We start from the raw sequence: 24234 nt of genomic DNA on the forward strand, positions 1-24234 counted from the left end.
AATGGCTCGCTGTGTCACTCCCACTGATCGTACCAATTCTTCTTGAGTTTGATGTGAGTCTTCACTCAACAATGTCTCCAATTCTGCATCTTCGAAAACTATCTCTCTTCCATCACTATACCGGTCTACGACGTTAAAATCACTGTTATTGAGGCATTGCAACCACTCATGTCAAGTTCTTTCACTAATAGCATCCTTACCATACGTACTTGAGAGCATTTGATGAGACTCATCCGCTGTTTTCTTCATATTGAAACAAAAGAGTAACACTTCCCGCAAATGACAAGAATTAGGCTCATAAGCTTACATTTTTCAATCAAGAACAACCTTATCATGGAGACACAAATTGACTAATGCTTGAGTGGAGTTATGCTGACCGAGGTCCAAGCTAACTGCCTGATGTCTGCAATCTGTTTCTTTCGACTGCTACTTAACCATTGTCACCGCCTATTGGCAAACAGCGGAACCAAAGTTGTACACCTTGTATAATGAAGTACCATCTGAGAGATGCTTCATAACTACCATATTTACTCGAATCTAAGCCGCACCTGAAAAATGAGACTCGAATTCAAAGAAAAAAAAAGTTTCCCGAATCTAAGCCGCACCTGAAATTAGACACTCGAAATTCAAGGGGGGAGAAAAATCTTAGGCCGCACCTCCAAATCAAAAGAAAGTTGGTCTATTGTAATATGAGACACAATTTAGGTCAAATGAATTACGATACAGCTACAGTAGTTTGGTTTGAGTCGTAAGCTTGGCAGTTAAGCTTTACCAGGTAGCTATTGCTATGCGTCAGGCGCTCCGACCGTATTTATACGGATACCCTTCCTTTTTCACGTGCTTCGTCTGGTTTGAATCGTTTGCTTATTTTTCTTTGATCTGATAAGTGCCGTCCTCTTTGTTATAGGTGTTTACGTCACTCTAAGCTGAAAATGCATTATTGTACTGTGTCGTGCATTGTTTGTCGCATTCTGATAATGAGTGTTTACGACCTTTCGCCGCTCGCGGCATGGCTTGCTTTTCTGCGAGCTACTGCCGCTTACAATAAAAAAAAAAAAGACCAGAGGAATTGTCTCATTAGCGAAATAATGGCAAGAGACTGCTATTTGTTGTTACTTACACTGCTGCTTTCTTTGATAATGACCAACAAGAATCAAATAATATACTGCGTATGATAGATGTTCTGAACGAGAGTTTACCTAAAATTTTTCTCCGTTTGAAAATCTTTGCAGACGCCTCTTTTGTACATTACATTCCGCACAGAAATTAGAGTCATCTTAGAATTAAAAATGTAGTCAATTGCCGTGCTTCATTTCAGATTGTATCACTATTAGGCATAAGAATAATACGAATATAAACATGACATGATATGTATATTCTTCCGCGTTTGCTGTTGTCTCACACTAGTGTCGTAGGCAGACAGGATTTAAATGAGATAACAGCAAACACGAAAGAATACATGGCAAAATGTTTATATTTGTATTATTCTTATGATGAAGGGAATACTGCATGTGATTCACAATTCATAAAAGTTCCTATTAGCAACCATTTCTTCTCACAGGTAGGAAAAAATTCGGAACGTAGAGTTAGGCATATTGACAAACATCCCAAACAGTCTTGCCAGTCGGATTTTCGTAGTACATTGAAATGCTGCTACATTCGAAGATGAACAACACGGAATTTGTATTTACTTCGTTGGATAATGTATGAAAATGCAGTGGTCGAAACTCGGGGCGGAGAAAAAAGCTCGTCTTCCACCTTTTTTTAAAAAAATTTATTTACTGACGCAGAGGTATTGGCGCCAGTATTTATCTTTGTGCCTGCAAAGCATGCCTGTGTAGCGCTACATATATTCGATGGCAGAAGTTAGTTGTGGCGGCACCTACCAACATTTTTAAGAACTTCCACTTACTTTGCACTCGATTCTAAGCCAGGCGGTTTTTTGGATTACAAAAACCGGAAAGAAAGTGCGGCTTAGATTCGAGTAAATACGGTGTTCAGTCAGATTTTGATAAGATTTTAACATGGTGCAGTGATTGGTAACTTGCTCTAAATGTTCAAATATATAAAATTTTGCACTTCAGAAAAAGAAAGAATGTAGTATCTATGACAATAATATCAATGAGTCACTCTTGGAATCGGCCAACTGATACAAATACGTAGGTGTAACACTTTGTAAGGATATGAAATGGAATGGTCACACAGGTTCAGTTGTGGGTGAAGTAGGTGGTAGATCTTGGTTTATTGGTAGAATACTAGGGAAGTGCAATCAGTCTACAAAAGAGATTGTTTACAAATCACTTGTGTGACCAGTTCTAGACTATTATTCAAGTGTATGGGACCATACCAGATATGACTAGTAGGGGATACTGAACGCATACAGAGAAGGGTAGCTTGAATTGTCACAGATTTGTTTAATCCGTGGGAGAGTGTTACAGAGATATTGCAGGAACTGAACTAGCAGATTCTTGAAGACAGATATAAACTATCCCAAGGAAGTCTGTTAACAAAGTTTCAAGAACCAGCTTTAAATGATTACTCTAGGGCTGTACTGCAGCCCCCTACATTTCGCTCTTGTAGGGATAGTGAGGATAAGATTAGGATAATTACTGCATGTCATGCACCTGACAGTGATTTGCAGAGTACAGATGTAGACATAGACAGCAGAAATCGATGGTTAATAGTCTGCACTGACTACCTCACCTGCTACGCTGTCACCAAAGCTGTGGAACTCATGTAAAGTTCTTTGAAGAAGACACAATTCTGAAACAAAGAGCACCCCTGTAATGATTTCTGATTGTGGAAAAGCTTTCCAGTCAGGACTAGTTCTGGTATCAGAGGTAATTTCGAGCTGTGACATTACCCACACAATCTGCAGATGAATGGCCTCACAAAATGCGTTAATAAGAAGTTGGCAGATATGCTGTCGATGTACGCTGATGTCGGACAGAGAAACTGGGCTACAACAATGCCCATCATGACCTTGTGCACAACACAGTGAAGTAAACACTACAGGATTCCCACCATTCTTTCGTTCCAAGGTCGCAAGGCTGAAACAATGTTAAAATTTCAACTGGATTGTACTCAGGACGACTATGTGAAATGCTTCATCATCAAGACTGAAGAAGCAATGTATCTGGCTTGCGTTATGGATCCTGGATACCCAGAGAAAGACAGGGGGCACTATAATACCAAGCTTTGGTCGGTGAGATACAGCCCGGACACTTGGTATGGAATTTTTTATTTTATTTTATTTTATTTTATTTTATTTATTTATTTATTTATTTTTTTTTTTTTTTTTTTTTTGCCGTAAGTGGGACTATCAGAAAAGTTACTTAAGCACTAGTTTGGGCCACATTGTATCGTTTGGGGCTTTCTGGGCATCACATATTACATTCCATCCAGAAGACAAAAGTGCAGAGACGTTATTTATGTCCTTCGTATGAAGCCTTACTACAGTCCAGAGGTGTAGATCGACAGTGGGAGCTGCAAGGGAACGGAAGATCCAATTGACAATCATAAGGCTTCTATGGGATGGGCTACTGCAATGCTTATAAGAGCAAAGAGGATGTAACAATACTACCGGAATATGATGATCCACTAACATCACCACCCAGAGGACCAGTCATATGACCTATATCCAAGTTGCTGTAGTAGGCTCCAACGAGGATTTCTGAAACAGTACATTGCTGTTTTTCCAGTTCAGGGAGCAATGCCGTGAGCTGTGTTGCCATCACTGCACTGCAGTGATTAGCATCGCTTGCTGGCCTACTGCGGGTCGCTGGTTCACACCCAACCACTACCAATTACTTGTTATTTTGTGTTTATCATTTATGCAAGGTTCTTGAAATCATACAATACAGGCTTTCATGGCCAGCGTCTTGTTAAAACTTTTTGGCTGAAAGGCCGCAGTTGATGTATAAAATGCTTCCTAAAATTTCATCTCTAACTGCGGGAGACATCATCTGCAGTAAAATGGCTACTACCACTAAGGCTTGCGGGGTTCTTGCATTTATAGAGAGCTTAGAGGGCACCACCATATGTCATGTGATGCCCACTGTATGACTATCTATGGAGCATCATCATTCTCAATTGTAAATAATCAATTGTCATTCTGCTGGCGCAAGGTCGACATCAATATTTTATCAAATTTGAAAACTTTTTTTTCTATTAAAATTATGATGGTGTTTATTAATCTCTATTGCTTTTCTATACATGCATGCATGATAATGTCATGTCCTTGCTAAAATGCTCATCTCACAGAATTTTATTTTGTAGTTCCTATCCTGAAGAACAAGTTCTGCTATGGCCTGTTTTTTGGTATGTCCCAGATGATAGTTCCTTTTGTGTTCATCTATGTGCATGTTGACACTTATTTTTGGAGTTCCAATATCCACTTGTCTACTACTGCATTGAATTTTATATACCCCAGGTGTTCGTAGGGGTGCCATGCACCTTTCACTGTTCTTAAATATTCTTCAATCTCGTTGGTGGGTCTAAGGATCGTTTTGACCCCGTACTTGACCAAAACTTTCCCAATGGGATCCATAATTTTACTATTAAATGAGGAAATCTTTTCCAGATGCGACTGCTGTTGCTCAGTACCTCCGGCTTCTTCTCTTCTTTGATGGAGTACTCAATCAATCTCCTTACTAGTGGATCCATTTTTCTTGAATGCTTCCCATAAGTGATTTAATTCATCCTGCAAATAAATTGGCTCACAGATTTTGTTTGATCTGTCCACCACAGTTGTAATGAAACGTCTCTTTTATCTATGATTCCTTGTGCAGGTATTGATCAGTGTAACATACACTGCTCAATAACTGCACAAGAAATCATAGATAAAAGAGAGGTGCCATTAAAACTGTGTTGGACAGAGCCAACAAAATCTTTCTGTATAACTTAGGGCCCAGAGTCCTGACCACTTATGTAATTACAGATACGTCCACAAAATTAAGTCGACCATTGCTCTCTTCCTCATCGTAAACTGTATCTTTGGCTTACTACCACTGAGATGCACCAAGAAGACATCCAGCTCCTCTTCGCTGTGCATCCGAACAACAAAAGCATCATCCACATAGTGGTACCTCTTAGTCAGTCTTTTACTGACTGTGTGCAGCACCCACTGTTCGATGAACTCCATAAATAAATTGGCAACAGCTGGACTAAGTGTGTTGTCTATAGTCACCCGTTCAATTTGTTTGTAAAATTCACAGCTGTACTGGATATAATTTGTGGTAATTCAGTGTCTAAATAAAGCCACTACGTCAGTTGGAAAAATATCTGTTGTGTATGAAATAGAGGTATATGTAGAAGTAGTGTGATCAAAAAGTTCACTAATCTTCTTCTTGTAATTTTTGCTTTTCATCAAAACTGTGGTATTACCTTTGTCAGCTGTAAGTAAATTGATGCTCTTATCTGCATTGATCTCCCTCAGCACCTCCCTTTCTGCTTGAGACAAATTACTGTTAGGTGGCTTCGTTTGGGTAATATTCTGGCCATTTCTGTCCTACTTTCATCAGCAGATTATGGCGGTAACAGACAGATTCCTGCTTCCACATTTGCTATAATGTCCTCTGTGGGAATCTTTAGAGCATCACTGCGAAATTACTTCCTTTCTATAGAACTTATCTTTCTTCTTTGGTTAACTCTCTCCCTGACAAGTTAATAATTGCTCGAGAATTGTCAGCAACTGATGTTTTATGTCTGCCTCTCTGTAAGCCAGCAACCAGGCAAGTGGAAATGGTTCAAAATAGAGCTGCAAGATTTGACCTAAACAAACATACAGTAGTACTTATAATTATGAAAAGTCAAATAAAAGCTTTGCAAATATTTTATTCCAAATAGAAGAATCAATTTCACTTTTTGAATTTTGAAATGGGTGGAACCAACTAGGTTCTAGTGTTACCATGCAACAAATGCAACTGGTGTGTCCAGTTTGATTGTTTTCTAGACTAACTTTGATAAAGTTTCACATGCCCCTAAATTTGTTAGTTACTCCAAAGTAAAGTTTATTTGTTTCACACAATTTGTCTGATGTATAGGAGAGTTAAGGTAAATGTTTATTTTGTTTATTTTTAAGCTCTTCAATGGCTTTGTGGTTTTACCCACCTTGAATAGTATTTACCCATTTTAATGTATTAATTAGCTATTCTTTCTATACACAAGCAACACAGTCATGGTATCATTATTTTTTTAATTTCTATCATGGATTTTTGTTGTTATAGCCCACCTAAGCACAAAAGGGGAATTGTATCAAAATAAGATGAAAGCTAAAGAGTAAAACATTAGAAAAAATAAAGGTGCAACACTAAATTTTGTGTAAGTTTCTTCAGAGGTGCCAGAATCAATGCCAGGACCATCAGGTGTGAGTTCTTCAGGTGCTAGTGCTGCTCAAAACTAAGTGCCCCAAACTGATTACTTGCTAGGACATGTAATTGATACAAAGTTTGTCAGCATCACATGATTCTGATACAGTTGCTGAAATTACCACACCAGAACAAACTGTAACCACATCAACAGGCTCAGAATTTGTCAAAAACCATATTGGAAAATGGCCTGAAAATATAGCCAAACATGCCACTGTTGTTAATATGACGAGGCACTGAAGTCCTTCAGCACTTTAACGCAGACTTTGCTGAAGAGCCAACAGTACCACACAAGTTTCAGCCAGTCAGGCAAGGATTCTGTCACACCAAAATCATTGTCAAGGAGGCTGGTAACTGAAAATGGTTTTGATGCACAACGACGAATGGCTTATTCTCATTTTATAGCATCATTGGTTTGAGAACATAATCTCACCAAATGCATTGAAGTTTTGCTCCTTCAATGTGTTTAATACTCTGTGCATGGAAGCTGAACACCAAAGCCACCAACCATGAAACAAGTGCTACACACAACCAAAATTTTTGAAAATGGAAGGCACTGAAAAAATAACTTTAAAAAGAACAAACTATTATTAACCAAGAACAAGGAGTTGGGGTAAAAGAAAGAAAAGGCAAGAAGTTCTAGCCAGAATCTCTGATATAATAGGATTCCTGGCAAAACAAATTGGCGCTATGTTGTCACCGTTGCCAACTGAGACAAATTTTTTAGAAATGGTGTATCCTTTGGCAAAGTAAGATTCTGTTCTCTGAGAACACTTAGTAAGGTTAAAAATGGGCCAAAAAATTTCACTTACTTATATGTCACCAGAATTTCAAAACAGGTTTACTGAAATTATAGGAAATAAAGCTCACCAAAAAATTATGGGTCACGTTCAAAAACCTAAGTATTATTTAATGATATGCGACAGTACCCCAGATAACAAAAAATCAAACATCAAGGTATTACAATCTGTAATGATTGAGAATTGGGAAGTATGGGTACTGGGAATCTTTTACATGTTTACTTGAAACAAAAAATAAAACAGCTGAATGTATTAGTCAGACAATACTAAGTAGGATTGATGCTGATGGCTTGACATTATGAACTGTAGAGGGCAAGTTAATGATAATGCTGCTACAATGACTGGAAAGCAGACAAGTGTGCAACTGTCATTTCTACTGAATCTCCAACATGAATTAGAAGGTGGTACATTTTTGGTAACTGAAGTAGAGATCCTGGCTTATCACATGAAAACAATTTGAAATGAACAATGTTTTCTCCATTAAATAGAGTAATTGCTGAAATTCAAGAAAGGTTCAGGCAGCTCCAAAATTTGCTGAAAAATATGAACAGCAAAACTATTGGGCATCGATGATAAAGAGTGCAACCTCAACCAAGCTCCATGAGATAGTGAGAGTGAAGAGCTTAAGCTAGCATGTGTGTGTCTACATACAACACACTGTAAGATGGAAATTTTTTTGTTTTTGGCCCACTGGGTTTACTAAAGTTTATTTTTGAGTGCTAATATGAAGAATGGTTACCTAATATATCTATAATGCTGAGAAAATTCCTCACAGCTGCCATAAGTAATGCCAGTTGTGAGACAAGCTTCATTAAATTCTGGTAAAAAAATATTTAAGATCTACAATGCCCACATTGAGATTAACAAATCCAGCTATTTTGGTAATCGAACAAGAGGTACAAATTAACACTGATGAATGTACGAAAGTGTTTGCATTGAAAAAACATAGAAAATAAAATTTTAATTTAAGGAAGAATTTACTTGGAATCCATTCAAAACAGTGACACAATAATTACAAAAATAAGGGGGAGGGGTGGGGGGCAGCGAATTTAGAGTTTGCACTGGATGGCAGAAATCCATGCTACACCTCTGCTCACCCAAAACTGACTGAGCACATTAGACTACTTTGTTTGGAAAATCCAGGTTCGGATATGTGATACCTGTGACTGGTACTGTCCACAACAAAAAATTTGCTCATCAGTATTCACTTTGCTCTCTCTTTATGCTTGACTGCATGTTGATTTCACCTCCTATTTCTCATCTTTCTAATTTTTTTCAAAAAGAACTTTTGAGTTGCTAAGATATTCAACACTGTACATTAACTGCCCCTTGCTATGTTGATTGTTGAGCAAGTAATTACAACAACACAATGTAATAACAACAAATTTCAACATAGGACTGAAAGCACTTCAGGAACTGCTGTCTTCCTACACTATGCAGTTCTAAAAGAGAGTGAACTTATTTATTTTAAATATTAGCTCAAAGTTAAAAAATATTCACAGTTGAGAAGTCCTGACAGAATATAAATACTTCAAGAGTAAAGGTGACCACTCACCAAACAGCAGAGACATTGAGTTGTCGACAGGCACACACAAAAGAGGAAAGAAAACTTGTTAGCTTTTGGAATGGATTCTTAATTGAGATAGAGTACACACATCCTGTCTTGAGCTAGAGTAGGTGCGCGCCCACACACACACACACACACACACACACACACACACACAGAGAGAGAGAGAGAGAGAGAGAGAGAGAGAGAGAGAGAGAGAGATATTCAGCTTTTCCTGGAGAAATTATAAATATCTTTGAAATAACAGTTTGCATAATAAAGCCACAGTAAATGCTAGACTACCCTTTCCTAATTCAGTATGCGAGAGAACAAAGGAACCACTTACTAAACGTTTGGTTATAAAGGCTGCCACGTCTTGCATTATTTGCCTTCCTGGAGTCACAGAATAGTTAGACGTGAAGATCAACCATGGAGGTAATCGTGTTACAATACTGGAAGACAAAATTCCATATTTAAGTAAAAGAACAATATCAGGAAAGATGAGATTTCTCAATATTAGTTCACATAATTTTTGTAGGCAGCAGTTATGCAATTACTCATCCCTAAAGTTTTCCTTGGTAACAGGAGCTACAGGTCACAATATGTCAATACACACACATAAGAATTCCTTAACTGTTTGACTGCATGAGAGTGTGCTGTGTCATACAGCAAATTATTCTTACACAGTTCATATGTCACAAACTTGTGTCACTGTTTTTACACTTTACAATATGCAACTTTTAATGGTTGGGATCTTTACTTTAATTCTTTGTAAACACGCACAGTCAAGCAGTGTAACAATTATTAATTTAAGTCAGCCCCATCCAGATGAAGTTTTGAAGTACAATGCTGGAAGTGTGAAATGTTATTACTTACATCGCGTTTCATCCTAAATTTGTACACATAGACAACTGATGTGACACTTCAGGTGAAAACCAGAAATGTGTAGGAAACAAAGGAAGGAAGGAGGATTAGGGTTGAACATTATAGTGACAACAGAAGCTTCAGTGACGGACCACAGGATAGAATTGGACAAGAACATGTGTAGAAATGCAGTCGCGTCCTTTTCATTGGAACTGCTAATGCACTTGCCCTAAAATGCTTATGGAAACCATGGAGCAGAATAAAGTTAAAAATTATAATGGTTGATAGCATCCACACAAACAGTTACAAGAACTGTAGCTGTGGTTATTTTCTAAACTAGATTTTAATACAATATTTGCTCTAGGCATCCAGTGACAGGTCGCTATACTTCAGCAGCATTACCTGCAAATGCGATTATCCTCTGTGGGCTTTTGGTTGGCCCACTGTTGCAACAGCCATGATGACCCAATGTTAGCTGCATTTGTTTCAATGACGTAAGTTAACACTAATACAAGATCAGATTCCAGAGATGCATCAATGAAAGTTATTACTGCGTTGAATAAATTGGGAAGAGTGTCTTTGTCCGGAGGAGAGCACCTCGTTATTAGCCTCTGCTGACGACACCCTGCAGATTCACTTTCAGAAGCCGTGTCAGCTTCTGCTTGTAGCCACTCATTCAGTGTCATCTGTGAATGACGAATGTGTTTAAGTCCTATGCTATGAGTAAACAACTTTTTATTTCATACCAAGTTAACAGAAAGACTAAGGTGGAAGTTTATTTAATTTTTATTTTACTTTACCATTATTACTATTTTAGCCATAAAAAGCAAGTGGACTTTATGACATTTAGTGTCATCTTGTTGAAATACTGCTCCATGAGTGTGCCAAATGTCAGAAATGACCTTGATCTTCACCAAGTTCCTGAAGTAGTGGTTGTCACGGAAGTAATTGTAATGCATAGCAGTTGATAATGGTTACGGTCAAACAAGATGATTTCTATGTTTGGTATAATGGTCTTACATGCATTCTGGAGGATGAATTGTACCACTGATGCCTCACAATACAATTCACTTGTCAGCATGGACCTAGCTGAGGTGGGGTGGCATTTGTGGCTCAACAATACAGACAGCTGTGTTGTAGGTGCAACCATAAAGTAGGGGTATCTGTGGAGAGGCCAGTCTAAACTATGGTTCCTGAAAAGGAGCGGTAGGAGGCATCAACCTGGATGACTGACTGATGTGGTGTTGTAACATTGGCCAGTTTGACCTTGTCCTGGTACTGCAAACAGATGAAAGTAAGGGAAATTACAGCCCTTGTTCTCCCTGAGGACAGGCAACTCTACTGGTGTGCAAGAATATATGAGACAGGTGAAACACCCTCAGACTTAAAGAAGAATTTAATAATTCCATTTCCAAAGAAGGCAGATGCTGACAGGTGTGAATGCAACTGAACCATCAATTTAATAATTCATGGTTGCAAAACATGACACAAATGATATGCAGAAAAGTGGGAAAATTGATAGGAGCTGACATAGGGGACAATAAGTTTGGATTCTGGAGAAAGGTGGGAGCACTTAAGAAAATACTGACCCTATGACTTACTTTAACAGATAGGTTAAAGAAAGGCAAACCTACTTTTAGAGTATTTGTAAATTTAGAAAAAGCTTTTGACAATGCTGACTGGAATATACTCTTTGAAATTCTGGAGGTAAGAGGGATAAAACACAGGAAGCAAAGAGTTATTTACATACAGAAACCACACGGCAGTTGTAACAATTAAAGGACATAAAGGGAAGCAGTAGCTGAGAAGGGAGTGAGGCAGGGTTGCAGCATAACCCTGATGTTATTTAATCTACACAGTGAACACGAAATAAAGGAAATCAAGGATAAATTTGGAAAATAAATTGAAGTTCACTGAGAAGAAATAAAAACATTGAGATTTGCCAGTGATATTGCAATTCTTTTGAACACAGCAAAGGACATGGAAAAGCAGCTGAATGGGATTGATAGTGTCTCGAAAAAAAGTTATACAATGGAAATAAACATAAGAAAGACACAAATATGGAATGCAATTAATTAAATCAGGTGGTGCTGAGAGAATTCGATTAGGAAATAAGATACTGAAAATAGTGGGTGAGTTTTGCTATTTGTGGAGCAAATTAACTGATGATGTTGAAAGCACAGAGGAATAAAATGTAAACTGTCTATAGCACGAAAAGCATTTATGAAAAAGAGGAATTTGTTAACATCTAAAACAAATGTAAGTGTTAAGAAGTCTTTTTGAAAGGTATTAGTCTGGTGTGTAGCCTGCATGAAAGTGAAAAGTGGACGATAAGCAGCTCAGACAAGAAGAGAATAGTAGCTTATGAAAAAGTAGCTTATGAAAAATTGTGCTACAGAACACTAAAGACTTTGATTGAATAGTTAATGAGGAGGTCACTGAACTGAACTGAGGAAAAAGGAAACTAATGGCACAACTTGACTAAAGAATGGAAAAGTTGATAGGACACATCCAGAGGCACGAAGGAATTATCAATTTGGTAATGAAGGAAAATATACAGGGTGATTCAAAAAGAATACCACAACTTTAAAAATGTGTATTTAATGAAAGAAACATTATATAACCTTCTGTTATACATCATTACAAAGAGTATTTAAAAAGGTTTTTTTTTCACTCAAAAACAAGTTCAGAGATGTTCAATATGGCCCCCTCCAGACACTCGAGCAATATCAACCCGATACTCCAACTCGTTCCACACTCTCTGTAGCATATCAGGCGTAACAGTTTGGATAGCTGCTGTTATTTCTCGTTTCAAATCATCAATGGTGGCTGGGAGAGGTGGCCGAAACACCATATCCTTAACATACCCCCATAAGAAAAAATCGCAGGGGGTAAGATCAGGGCTTCTTGGAGGCCAGTGATGAAGTGCTCTGTCACGGGCTGCCTTGCGGCCGATCCATCGCCTCGGGTAGTTGACGTTCAGGTTTCATAACTAACCTTTTTCGTAGGACTCTCCATACAGTTGATTGTGGAATTTGCAGCTCTCTGCTAGCTCTGCGAGTCGATTTTCCTGGGCTGCGAACAAATGCTTGCTGGATGCGTGCTACATTTTCATCACTCGTTCTCGGCCGTCCAGAGCTTTTCCCTTTGTACAAACACCCATTCTCTGTAAACTGTTTATACCAACGTTTAATACACCACCTATCAGGAGGTTTAACACCATACTTCGTTCGAAATGCCCGCTGAACAACTGTCGTCGATTCACTTCTGCCGTACTCAATAACACAAAAAGCTTTCTGTTGAGCGGTCGCCATCTTAGCATCAACTGACGCTGACGCCTAGTCAACAGCGCCTCAAGCGAACAAATGTACAACTAAATGAAACTTTATAGCTCCCTTAATTCGCCGACAGATAGTGCTTAGCTCTGCCTTTTGTCGTTGCAGAGTTTTAAATTCCTAAAGTTGTGGTATATATATATGACTTACCAAACGAAAGCACTGGCACGTCGATAGACACACAAACAAACACAAACATACACACAAAATTCAAGCTTTCGCAACAAACTGTTGCCTCATCAGGAAAGAGGGAAGGAGAGGGAAAGACGAAAGGATGTGGGTTTTAAGGGAGAGGGTAAGGAGTCATTCCAATCCCGGGAGCGGAAAGACTTACCTTAGGGGGAAAAAAGGACGGGTATACACTCGCACACACAGACATATCCATCCACACATATACAGACACAAGCAGACATATTCAAAGACAAAGAGTTTGGTCATATATATATATATATATATATATATATATATATATATATATATATATATATATATAAAATAGAGGGAAACATTCCACGTGGGAAAAATATATCTAGAAACACAGATGATGTGACTTACCAAACGAAAGTGCTGGCAGGTCGATACACACACAAACAAACACAAACATACACACGAAATTCTAGCTTTCGCAACCAACGGTTGCTTCGTCAGGAAAGAGAGAAGGAGAGGGAAAGACGAAAGGATGTGGGTTTTAAGGGCGAGAGGTAAGGAGTCATTCCAATCCCGGGAGCGGAAAGACTTACCTTAGGGGGAAAAAAGGACGGGTATACACTCGCACACACACACACATAGCCATCCGCACATACACAGACACAAGCAGACATATGTAAAGGCAAAGAGTTTGGGCAGAGATGTCAGTTGAGGCGGAAGTACAGAGGCAAATGTGTTGTTGAAAGACAGGTGAGGTATGAGCGGCGGCAAACTGAAATTAGCGGAGATTGAGGCCTGGCGGATAACGAGAAGAGAGGATATACTGAAGGGCAAGTTCCCATCTCCGGAGTTCTGACAGGTTGGTGTTAGTGGGAAGTATCCATATAACCCGGACGGTGTAACACTGTGCCAAGATGTGCTGGCTGTGCACCAAGGCATGTTTAGCCACAGGGTGATCCTCATTACCAACAAACACTGTCTGCCTGTGTCCATTCATGCGAATGGACAGTTTGTTGCTGGTCATTCCCACATAGAAAGCTTCACAGTGTAGGCAGGTCAGTTGGTAAATCACGTGGGTGCTTTCACACATGGCTCTGCCTTTGATCGTGTACACCTTCCGGGTTATAGGACTGGAGTAGGTGGTGGTGGGAGAGTGCATGGGACAGGTTTTACACCGGTGGCGGTTACAAGGGTAGGAGCCAGAGGGTAGGGAAGGTGGTTTGAGGATTTCATAGGGATGAACTAAGAGGTTACGAAGGTTAGGTGGACGGCGGAAAGACACTCTTCGTGGAGTGGGGAGGATTTCATGAAGGATGGATCTCATTTCAGGGCAGGATTTGAGGAAGTCGTATCCCTGCTGGAGAGCCACATTCAGAGTCTGATCCAGTCCTGGAAAGTATCCTGTCACAAGTGGGGCACTTTTGGGGTTCTTCTGTGGGAGGTTCTGGGTTTGAGGAGATTAGGAAGTGGCTCTGGTTATTTGCTTCTGTACCAGGTCGGGAGGGTAGTTGCGGGATGCGAAAGCTGTTTTCAGGTTGTTGGTGTAATGGTTCAGGGATTCCGGACTGGAGCAGATTAATTTGCCACGAAGACCTAGGCTGTAGGGAAGGGATCGTTTGATGTGGAATGGGTGGCAGCTGTCATAATGGAGGTACTGTTGCTTGTTGGTGGGTTTGATGTGGACGGACGTGTGAAGCTGGCCATTGGACAGGTGGAGGTTGATGTGGACGGACGTGTGAAGCTGGCCATTGGACAGGTGGAGGTCAACGTCAAGGGAAGTGGCATGGGATTTGGAGTAGGACCAGGTGAATCTGATGGATCCAAAGGAGTTGAGGTTGGAAATTCTGGAGTTCTTCTTCACTGTGAGTCCAGATCATGAAGATGTCATCAATAAATCTGTACCAAACTTTGGGTTGGCAGGCCTGGGTAACCAAGAAGGCTTCCTCTAAGCCACCCATGAATAGGTTGGCGTACGAGGGGGCCATCCTGGTGCCCATGGCTGTTCCCTTTAATTGTTGGTATGTCTGGCCTTCGAAAGTGAAGAAGTTGTGGGTCAGGACGAAGCTGGCTAAGGTAATGAGGAAAGAGGTTTTTGGTAGGGTGACAGGTGATCGGCGTGAAAGGAAGTGCTCCATCGCAGCGAGGCCCTGGACGTGCGGAATATTTGTGTATAAGGAAGTGGCATCAATGGTTACAAGGATGGTTTCCGGGGGTAACAGACTGGGTAGGGATTCCAGGCGTTCGAGAAAGTGGTTGGTGTCTTTGATGAAGGATGGGAGACTGCATGTAATGGGCTGAAGGTGTTGATCTACGTAGGCAGAGATACGTTCTGTGGGGGCTTGGTAGCCAGCTACAATGGGACGGCCGGGATGATTGGGTTTGTGAATTTTAAGAAGAAGGTAGAAGGTAGGGGTGCGGGGTGTTGGTGGGGTCAGGAGGTTGATGGAGTCAGGTGAAAGGTTTTGTAGGGGGCCTAAGGTTCTGAGGATTCCTTGAAGCTCCGCCTGGACATCAGGAATGGGATTACCTTGGCAAACTTTGTATGTAGTGTTGTCTGAAAGCTGACGCAGTCCCTCAGCCACATACTCCTGACGATCAAGTACCACGGTCGTGGAACCCTTGTCTGCCGGAAGAATGACGATGGATCGGTCAGCCTTCAGATCACGGATAGCCTGGGCTTCAGCAGTGTTGATGTTGGGAGTAGGACTGAGGTTTTTTAAGAAGGATTGAGAGGCAAGGCTGGAAGTCAGAAATTCCTGAAAGGTTTGGAGTGGGTGATTTTGAGGAAGAGGAGGTGGGTCCCGCTGTGACGGAGGACGGAACTGTTCCAGGCAGGGTTCAATTTGGATAGTGTCTTGGAGAGTTGGACCATTAGGAGTACGATTAGGATCATTTTTCTTCGTGGCAAAGTGATATTTCCAGCAGAGAGTACGGGTGTAGGACAGTAAATCTTTGACAAGGGCTGTTTGGTTGAATCTGGGAGTGGGGCTGAAGGTGAGGCCTTCGGATAGGACAGAGGTTTCGGATTGGGAAGAGAGGTTTGGAGGAAAGGTTAACTACTGAGTTAGGGTGTTGTGGTTCCAGATTGTGTTGATTGGAATTTTGAGGTTTTGGGGGGAGTGGAGCTGGAAGTGGGAGATTGAGTAGATGGGAGAGACTGGGTCTGTGTGCAATGACAGGAGGTTGAGGTTTGCTGGAAAGGTTGTGAAGGGTGAGTGAGTTGCCTTTCCGGAGGTGGGAAACCAGGAGATTGGATAGTTTTTTGAGGTGGAGGGTGGCATGCTGTTCTAATTTGCGATTGGCCTGTAGGAGGATGCTCTGAACAGCCAGTGTGGATGTGGGAGAGGAAAGATTGAGGACTTTTATTAAGGATAGGAGTTGACGGGTGTGTTCATTGGCTGAGTTGATGTGTAGGTGAAGGATTAGGTGGGTGAGGGCAATGGATTGTTCAGTTTGGAACTGGTATAGGGACTGATGGAAAGAAGGATTACAGCCAGAGATGGGAACTTTAAGTGTGAGGCCTTTGGGGGTAATGCCAAATGTCAGACAAGCCTGAGAAAATAAAATATGGGAGTGTAATCTGGCTAGGGCGAAGGCATGTTTGCGGAGGGAATGTAAATAAAACTTAATGGGGTCATTGTGGGGATGTTGTGAGGGTGACATGGTATTAGAAGGTGGAAAGTGTAACATGAGGCTGAAATGAAAAAGAAAATAAAAATATATGGCGAGAGATAAGGTGAACTGGAAAGCAACTGGAGATCTGGTGTGAAAAAAGGCGAAAAAGTGTTGGTTATAGCTGGGCTATGTTGATCCTGTGGTGAACTTGGGTTGGTAGACAACGATGTGCACAAAGGTTATGTGGTTGTGTTGCCGCCAAAACATGTTAAAGGGTGGAACAATTTGGGAAAATTTCGAAAAAACTGCGTGTAAATGTATTGAAAGGAGTGGTTTAGTGGTGGCAGATTGTGAAAATGAGGCTAACAATTGTCTGATGAAGAAATAATGACGTTAAAACCTGTGGGAGGCGGCTACAAAAGATCAGTGATGTGGGAAAAACTGAAATGGAAAAAAAGTGAAAAAAAAAAGGCGAAAGTTATTAGAACTAGCCGAAATGGCTGTTTAATAGCTGAAAGAAACTGTTTGTGAACTGGAAACGGTGGATTTTGTAGCAGCGGTATTGTTGAAAGCGGCAAAAAATTTTTTGGTTATGGTTTGCAAGTGGGTTACGTATTATTGAGTATATATAGGCAGGATAAAATAGTATGGTAGATTCGGTAAAGAGGAGAAGGTGAATACAAAGTGAAACTACTTGCAAAAACAGAAAGAGAAAATAAGATGACAGGAAAGATTTCGAAATGCAACAGTGACAATAACAAACGTAATTGTTGGGTTCAAATTAATGATACGAATATAATAGAGAGAAACATTCCACGTGGGAAAAATATATCTAAAAACAAAGATGATGTGACTTACCAAACGAAAGTGCTGGCAGGTCGATAGACACACAAACAAACGCAAACATACACATGAAATTCAAGCTTTCGCAACAAACTGTTGCTTCATCAGGAAAGAGGGCTCAAAAATGGTTCAAATGGCTCTGAGCACTATGGGACCCAACTGCTGAGGTTATTAGTCCCCTAGAACAAGTTAAACCCAACCAACCCAAGGACACCACGAACATCCATGCCCGAGGCAGGATTCGAACCTGCGACCGTAGTGGTCTTGCGGTTCCAGACTGCAGCGCCTTTAACCGCACGGCCACTTCGGCCGGCTATGGAAAGAGGGAAGGAGAGGGAAAGACGAAAGGATGTGGGTTTTAAGGGCGAGAGGTAAGGAGTCATTCCAATCCCGGGAGCGGAAAGACTTACCTTGGGGGAAAAAAGGACAGGTATACACTCGCACACACACACATATCCATCCGCACATACACAGACACAAACAGACATATGTAAAGGCAAAGAGTTTGGGCAGAGATGTCAGTCGAGGCGGAAGTAGAGGCAAAGATGTTGTTGAAAGACAGGTGAGGTATGAGCGGAGGCAAATTGAAATTAGCGGAGATTGAGGCCTGGCGGATAACGAGAAGAGAGGATATACTGAAGGGCAAGTTCCCATCTCCGGAGTTCTGACAGGTTGGTGTTAATGGGAAGTATCCAGATAACCCGGACGGTGTAACACTGTGCCAAGATGTGCTGGCCGTGCACCAAGGCATGTTTAGCCACAGGGTGATCCTCATTACCAACAAACACTGTCTGCCTGTGTCCATTCATGCGAATGGACAGTTTGTTGCTGGTCATTCCCACATAGAAAGCTTCACAGTGTAGGCAGGTCAGTTGGTAAATCACGTGGGTGCTTTCACACATGGCTCTGCCTTTGATCGTGTACACCTTCCGGGTTACAGGACTGGAGTAGGTGGTGGTGGGAGAGTGCATGGGACAGGTTTTACACCGGGGGCGGTTACAAGGGTAGGAGCCAGAGGGTAGGGAAGGTGGTTTGGGGATTTCATAGGGATGAACTAAGAGGTTACGAAGGTTAGGTGGACGGCGTAAAGACACTCTTGGTGAAGTGGGGAAGATTATATATACACTCCTGGAAATTGAAATAAGAACACCGTGAATTCATTGTCCCAGGAAGGGGAAACTTTATTGACACATTCCTGGGGTCAGATACATCACATGATCACACTGACAGAACCACAGGCACATAGCCACAGGCAACAGAGCATGCACAATGTCGGCACTAGTACAGTGTATATCCACCTTTCGCAGCAATGCAGGCTGCTATTCTCCCATGGAGACGATCGTAGAGATGCTGGATGTAGTCCTGTGGAACGGCTTGCCATGCCATTTCCACCTGGCGCCTCAGTTGGACCAGCGTTCGTGCTGGACGTGCAGACCGCATGAGACGACGCTTCATCCAGTCTCAAACATGCTCATTGGGGGACAGATCCGGAGATCTTGCTGGCCAGGGTAGTTGACTTACACATTCTAGAGCACGTTGGGTAGCACGGGATACATGCGGACGTGCGTTGTCCTGTTGGAACAGCAAGTTCCCTTGCCGGTCTAGGAATGGTAGAACGATGGGTTCGATGACGGTTTGGATGTACCGTGCACTATTCAGTGTCCCCTCGACGATCACCAGTGGTGTACGGCCAGTGTAGGAGATCGCTCCCCACACCATGATGCCGGGTGTTGGCCCTGTGTGCCTCGGTCGTATGCAGTCCTGATTGTGGCGCTCACCTGCACGGCGCCAAACACGCATACGACCATCATTGGCACCAAGGCAGAAGCGACTCTCATCGCTGAAGACGACACGTCTCCATTCGTCCCTCCATTCACGCCTGTCGCGACACCACTGGAGGCGGGCTGCACGATGTTGGGGCGTGAGCGGAAGACGGCCTAACGGTGTGCGGGACCGTAGCCCAGCTTCATGGAGACGGTTGCGAATGGTCCTCGCCGACACCCCAGGAGCAACAGTGTCCCTAATTTGCTGGGAAGTGGCGGTGCGGTCCCCTACGGCACTGCGTAGGATCCTACGGTCTTGGCGTGCATCCGTGCGTCGCTGCGGTCCGGTCCCAGGTCGACGGGCACGTGCACCTTCCGCCGACCACTGGCGACAACATCGATGTACTGTGGAGACCTCACGCCCCACGTGTTGAGCAATTCGGCGGTACGTCCACCCGGCCTCCCGCATGCCCACTATACGCCCTCGCTCAAAGTCCGTCAACTGCACATACGGTTCACGTCCACGCTGTCGCGGCATGCTACCAGTGTTAAAGACTGCGATGGAGCTCCGTATGCCACGGCAAACTGGCTGACACTGACGGCGGCGGTGCACAAATGCTGCGCAGCTAGCGCCATTCGACGGCCAACACCGCGGGTCCTGGTGTGTCCGCTGTGCCGTGCGTGTGATCATTGCTTGTACAGCCCTCTCGCAGTGTCCGGAGCAAGTATGGTGGGTCTGACACACCGGTGTCAATGTGTTCTTTTTTCCATTTCCAGGAGTGTATATATATATATATATATATATATATATATATATATATATATATATATATATAACAGAGGGAAACATTCCACGTGGAAAAAATATATCTATATATATATATAGAGGGAAACATTCCACGTGGGAAAAATATATCTAAAAAAAAAGATGATGTGACTTACCGAACGAAAGCGCTGGCAGGTAAATAGATACACAAACACACACACAAAATTCAAGCTTTCGCAACAAACGGTTGCTTCATCAGGAAAGAGGGAAGGAGAGGGAAAGACGAAAGGATGTTGGTTTTAAGGGAGAGGGTAAGGAGTCATTCCAATCCCGGGAGTGGAAAGATTTACCTTGGGGGAAAAAGGGACAGGTATACACTCGCACACACACACATATTCAAATATGTCTGCCTGTGAGATGTCTGCTTGCGTCCGCACATGCGCGGACGGACATGCACGTGTGCGCGAGTGCACACACGTCCCTCCCCCCCCCCCCCCCCCCCCCCCAAGGCAAGTCCCCCAGCCCCCGGGACCAGAACGACTCCTCACCCTCTCCCCCAAAACACAAGACACAAGACACAAGAAATGTCTGCTTGTGTCTGTGTATGTGTGGATGGATGTGTGTGTGTGTGCGGGTGTGTGCCTGTCCTTTTTTCCCCCTAGAGTGGGTCTTTCCGCTCCCGGGATTGGGGTGGCTCCTTGCCCTCTCCCTTGGGACCTGCATCCTTTCGTCTTTCCCTCTCCTTCCCCTCTTTCCTGATGAGGCGGCGGGCACAGGCACGCACGCAGAATTCGGGCTTTCGCGGCGGGCTGTTGCCTCATCGGGAAGGAGGGAGGGACGAAGGGATGTGGGTTTTGGGGGGTGGGGGGGGTGGGGAGTCGTTCCGGCCCCGGGGGTGGCGGGACTTGCCTTGGGGGGGGGGGGGGAGGGACGTGTGTGCACTCGCGCATGTCCGTCCGCGCATGTGCGGACGCAAGCAGACATCTCACAAGCAGACATATTTGAATATGTGTGTGTGTGCGAGTGTATACCTGTCCTTTTTTCCCCCAAGGTAAGTCTTTCCACTCCCGGGATTGGAATGACTCCTTACCCTCTCCCTTAAAACCAACATCCTTTCGTCTTTCCCTCTCCTTCCCTCTTTCCTGATGAAGCAACCGTTTGTTGCGAAAGCTTGAATTTTGTGTGTGTGTTTGTTTGTGAATCTATCGACCTGCCAGCACTTTTGTTCGGTAAGTCACATCATCTTTGTATATATATATATATATATATATATATATATATATATATATATATATATACAGGGTGTTTCAAAAATGACCGGTATATTTGAAACGGCAATAAAAACTAAACGAGCAGCGATAGAAATACACCGTTTGTTGCAATATGCTTGGGACAACAGTACATTTTCAGGCGGACAAACTTTCAAAATTACAGTAGTTACAATTTTCAACAACAGATGGCGCTGCAAGTGATGTGAAAGATATAGAAGACAACGCAGTCTGTGGGTGCGCCATTCTGTACGTCGTCTTTCTGCTGTAAGCGTGTGCTGTTCACAACGTGCAAGTGTGCTGTAGACAACATGGTTTATTCCTTAGAACAGAGGATTTTTCTGGTGTTGGAATTCCACCACCTAGAACACAGTGTTGTTGCAACAAGACGAAGTTTTCAACGGAGGTTTAATGTAACCAAAGGACCGAAAAGCGATACAATAAAGGATCTGTTTAAAAAATTTCAACAGACTGGGAATGTGACGGATGAACGTGCTGGAAAGGTAGGGCGACCGCGTACGGCAACCACAGAGGGCAACGCGCAGCTAGTGCAGCAGGTGATCCAACAGCGGCCTCGGGTTTCCGTTCGCCATGTTGCAGCTGCGGTCCAAATGACGCTAACGTCCACGTATCGTCTCATGCGCCGGAGTTTACACCTCTATCCATACAAAATTCAAACGCGGCAACCCCTCAGCGCCACTACCATTGCTGCACGAGAGACATTCGCTAACGATATAGTGCACAGGATTGATGGCGGCGATATGCATGTGGGCAGCATTTGGTTTACTGACGAAGCTTATTTTTACCTGGACGGCTTCGTCAATAAACAGAACTGGCGCATATGGGGAACTGAAAAGCCCCATGTTGCAGTCCCATCGTCCCTGCATCCTCAAAAAGTACTAGTCTGGGCCGCCATGTCTTCCAAAGGAATCATTGGCCCATTTTTCAGATCCGAAACGATTACTGCATCACGCTATCTGGACATTCTTCGTGAATTTGTGGCGGTACAAACTGCCTTAGATGACACTGCGAACACCTCGTGGTTTATGCAAGATGGTGCCCGGCCACATCGCACGGCCGACGTCTTTAATTTCCTGAATGAATATTTCAATGATCGTGTGACTGCTTTGGGCTATCCGAAACATACAGGAGGCGGCGTGGATTGGCCTCCCTATTCGCCAGACATGAACCCCTGTGACTTCTTTCTGTGGGGACACTTGAAAGACCAGGTGTACCGCCAGAATCCAGAAACAATTGAACAGCTGAAGCAGTACATCTCATCTGCATGTGAAGCCATTCCGCCAGACACGTTGTCAAAGGTTTCGGGTAATTTCATTCAGAGACTACGCCATATTATTGCTACGCATGGTGGATATGTGGAAAATATCGTACTATAGAGTTTCCCAGACCGCAGCGCCAACTGTTGTTGAAAATTGTAACTACTGTAATTTCGAAAGTTTGTCTGCCTGAAAATGTACTGTTGTCCCAAGCATATTGCAACAAACGGTGTATTTCTATCGCTGCTCGTTTAGTTTTTATTGCCGTTTCAAATATACCGGTCATTTTTGAAACACCCTTTATATATATATATATATATATATATATATATATATATATATATATATATATATAACAAAGATGATGAGACTTACCAAACAAAAGCGCTGGCAGGTCGATAGACACACACACAGACAAACACAAACATACACACAAAATTCAAGCTTTCGCAACAAACGGTTGCTTCATCAGGAAAGAGGGAAGGAGAGGGAAAGACGAAGGGATGTGGTTTTTAAGGGAGAGGGTAAGGAGTCATTCCAATCCCGGGAGCGGAAAGACTTACCTTAGGGGGAAAAAAGGACGGGTATACACTCGCACACACACACACACATATCCATCCAACATTTTTCTGGAACAATCTTCCTATGAGGCATATTTTGGAACCTTTACCAAGTAGTGTGCACTGATGCATATGTCAGAAGGCTGATACAGTGCAGACATCAAGGTAAGTTTTTCGAAAGAAGAAAATTGCCTTACTTTTGCAATACTTTCTGAAAGTTTTTATGAATATTTGTAAAATTTTATGATATAGTCACATAAAAAAAGGAACCAAAGTAACATCTTTAATGAAATACAGCTGACCTGTTAGAAAAAAACATCTCATGTTATGAAATATCTACTTAGAAGTCCAGAATTGCTGTTGCATTGCATTTTCCTTTAGCAAGGAAAGTTATTATGCAATGTTCATCACAAGATTAAAGATGAAAAAAGATAGGCCATGGCTAGAATAAACAACACCAGTAGAACTTTGATTTTCTTAATTGAAATCTTATACAACCTACAAGTAACTCCGTCTGCGTACATGATATGATCCACATGCCAACAACTCAAAACTATCCCAATTATTTAAATAGTACTTGCAACAATAACAATGTGTACTCCAACAATTTTTGCATCAACAGAATGTGACAATTTTAAGGTGAAACACTGAATGGCAGACAGAAATATTAACAATTCAAAGGACAGTTTGCTAAGTCATCAAAATTTCAGTCAGCTTCAGAGCACACATATATATTTTCAAATTAATCAATATGAACAAAGGGAGAAAGAACAGTGATGAACATTCCAGATATCAGTACTGGTGGTGGTGGTGGTGGTGGTGGTGGTGGTGGTGGAGTATGATGCGATGTCAGGCATGTAAACCATGTTTATAATAAAAATGCGAAGTGAGGAACCAATAAAAGTGTGGGCTGAAACTGAGCATAATCAATAGACAGAAATACACAAAAATGGGTAAATACACTCCTGGAAATTGAAATAAGAACACCGTGAATTCATTGTCCCAGGAAGGGGAAACTTTATTGACACATTCCTGGGGTCAGATACATCACATGATCACACTGACAGAACCACAGGCACATA

The 24234-nt window shown here is 42.3% G+C and overlaps 1 protein-coding gene across 1 annotated transcript in view; it reads right to left on the minus strand.

The window, feature by feature from the left end:
- Window positions 1-24234, minus strand: part of LOC126235965 (Fanconi anemia group A protein-like) — a 236043-nt gene that overhangs the window by 29446 nt on the left and 182363 nt on the right. Inside the window, exons 20-21 of the mRNA XM_049944936.1 lie at window positions 9981-10264; window positions 9061-9166 (exon numbers count right to left, since the gene is read on the minus strand). Coding sequence (XP_049800893.1) covers window positions 9061-9166; window positions 9981-10264 — 390 coding nt within the window. The remainder of the gene's footprint in view (window positions 1-9060; window positions 9167-9980; window positions 10265-24234) is intronic.

Source organism: Schistocerca nitens, chromosome 2 (genome assembly GCF_023898315.1).
Source record: "Schistocerca nitens isolate TAMUIC-IGC-003100 chromosome 2, iqSchNite1.1, whole genome shotgun sequence".
Lineage (NCBI taxonomy): Eukaryota > Metazoa > Arthropoda > Insecta > Orthoptera > Acrididae > Schistocerca > Schistocerca nitens.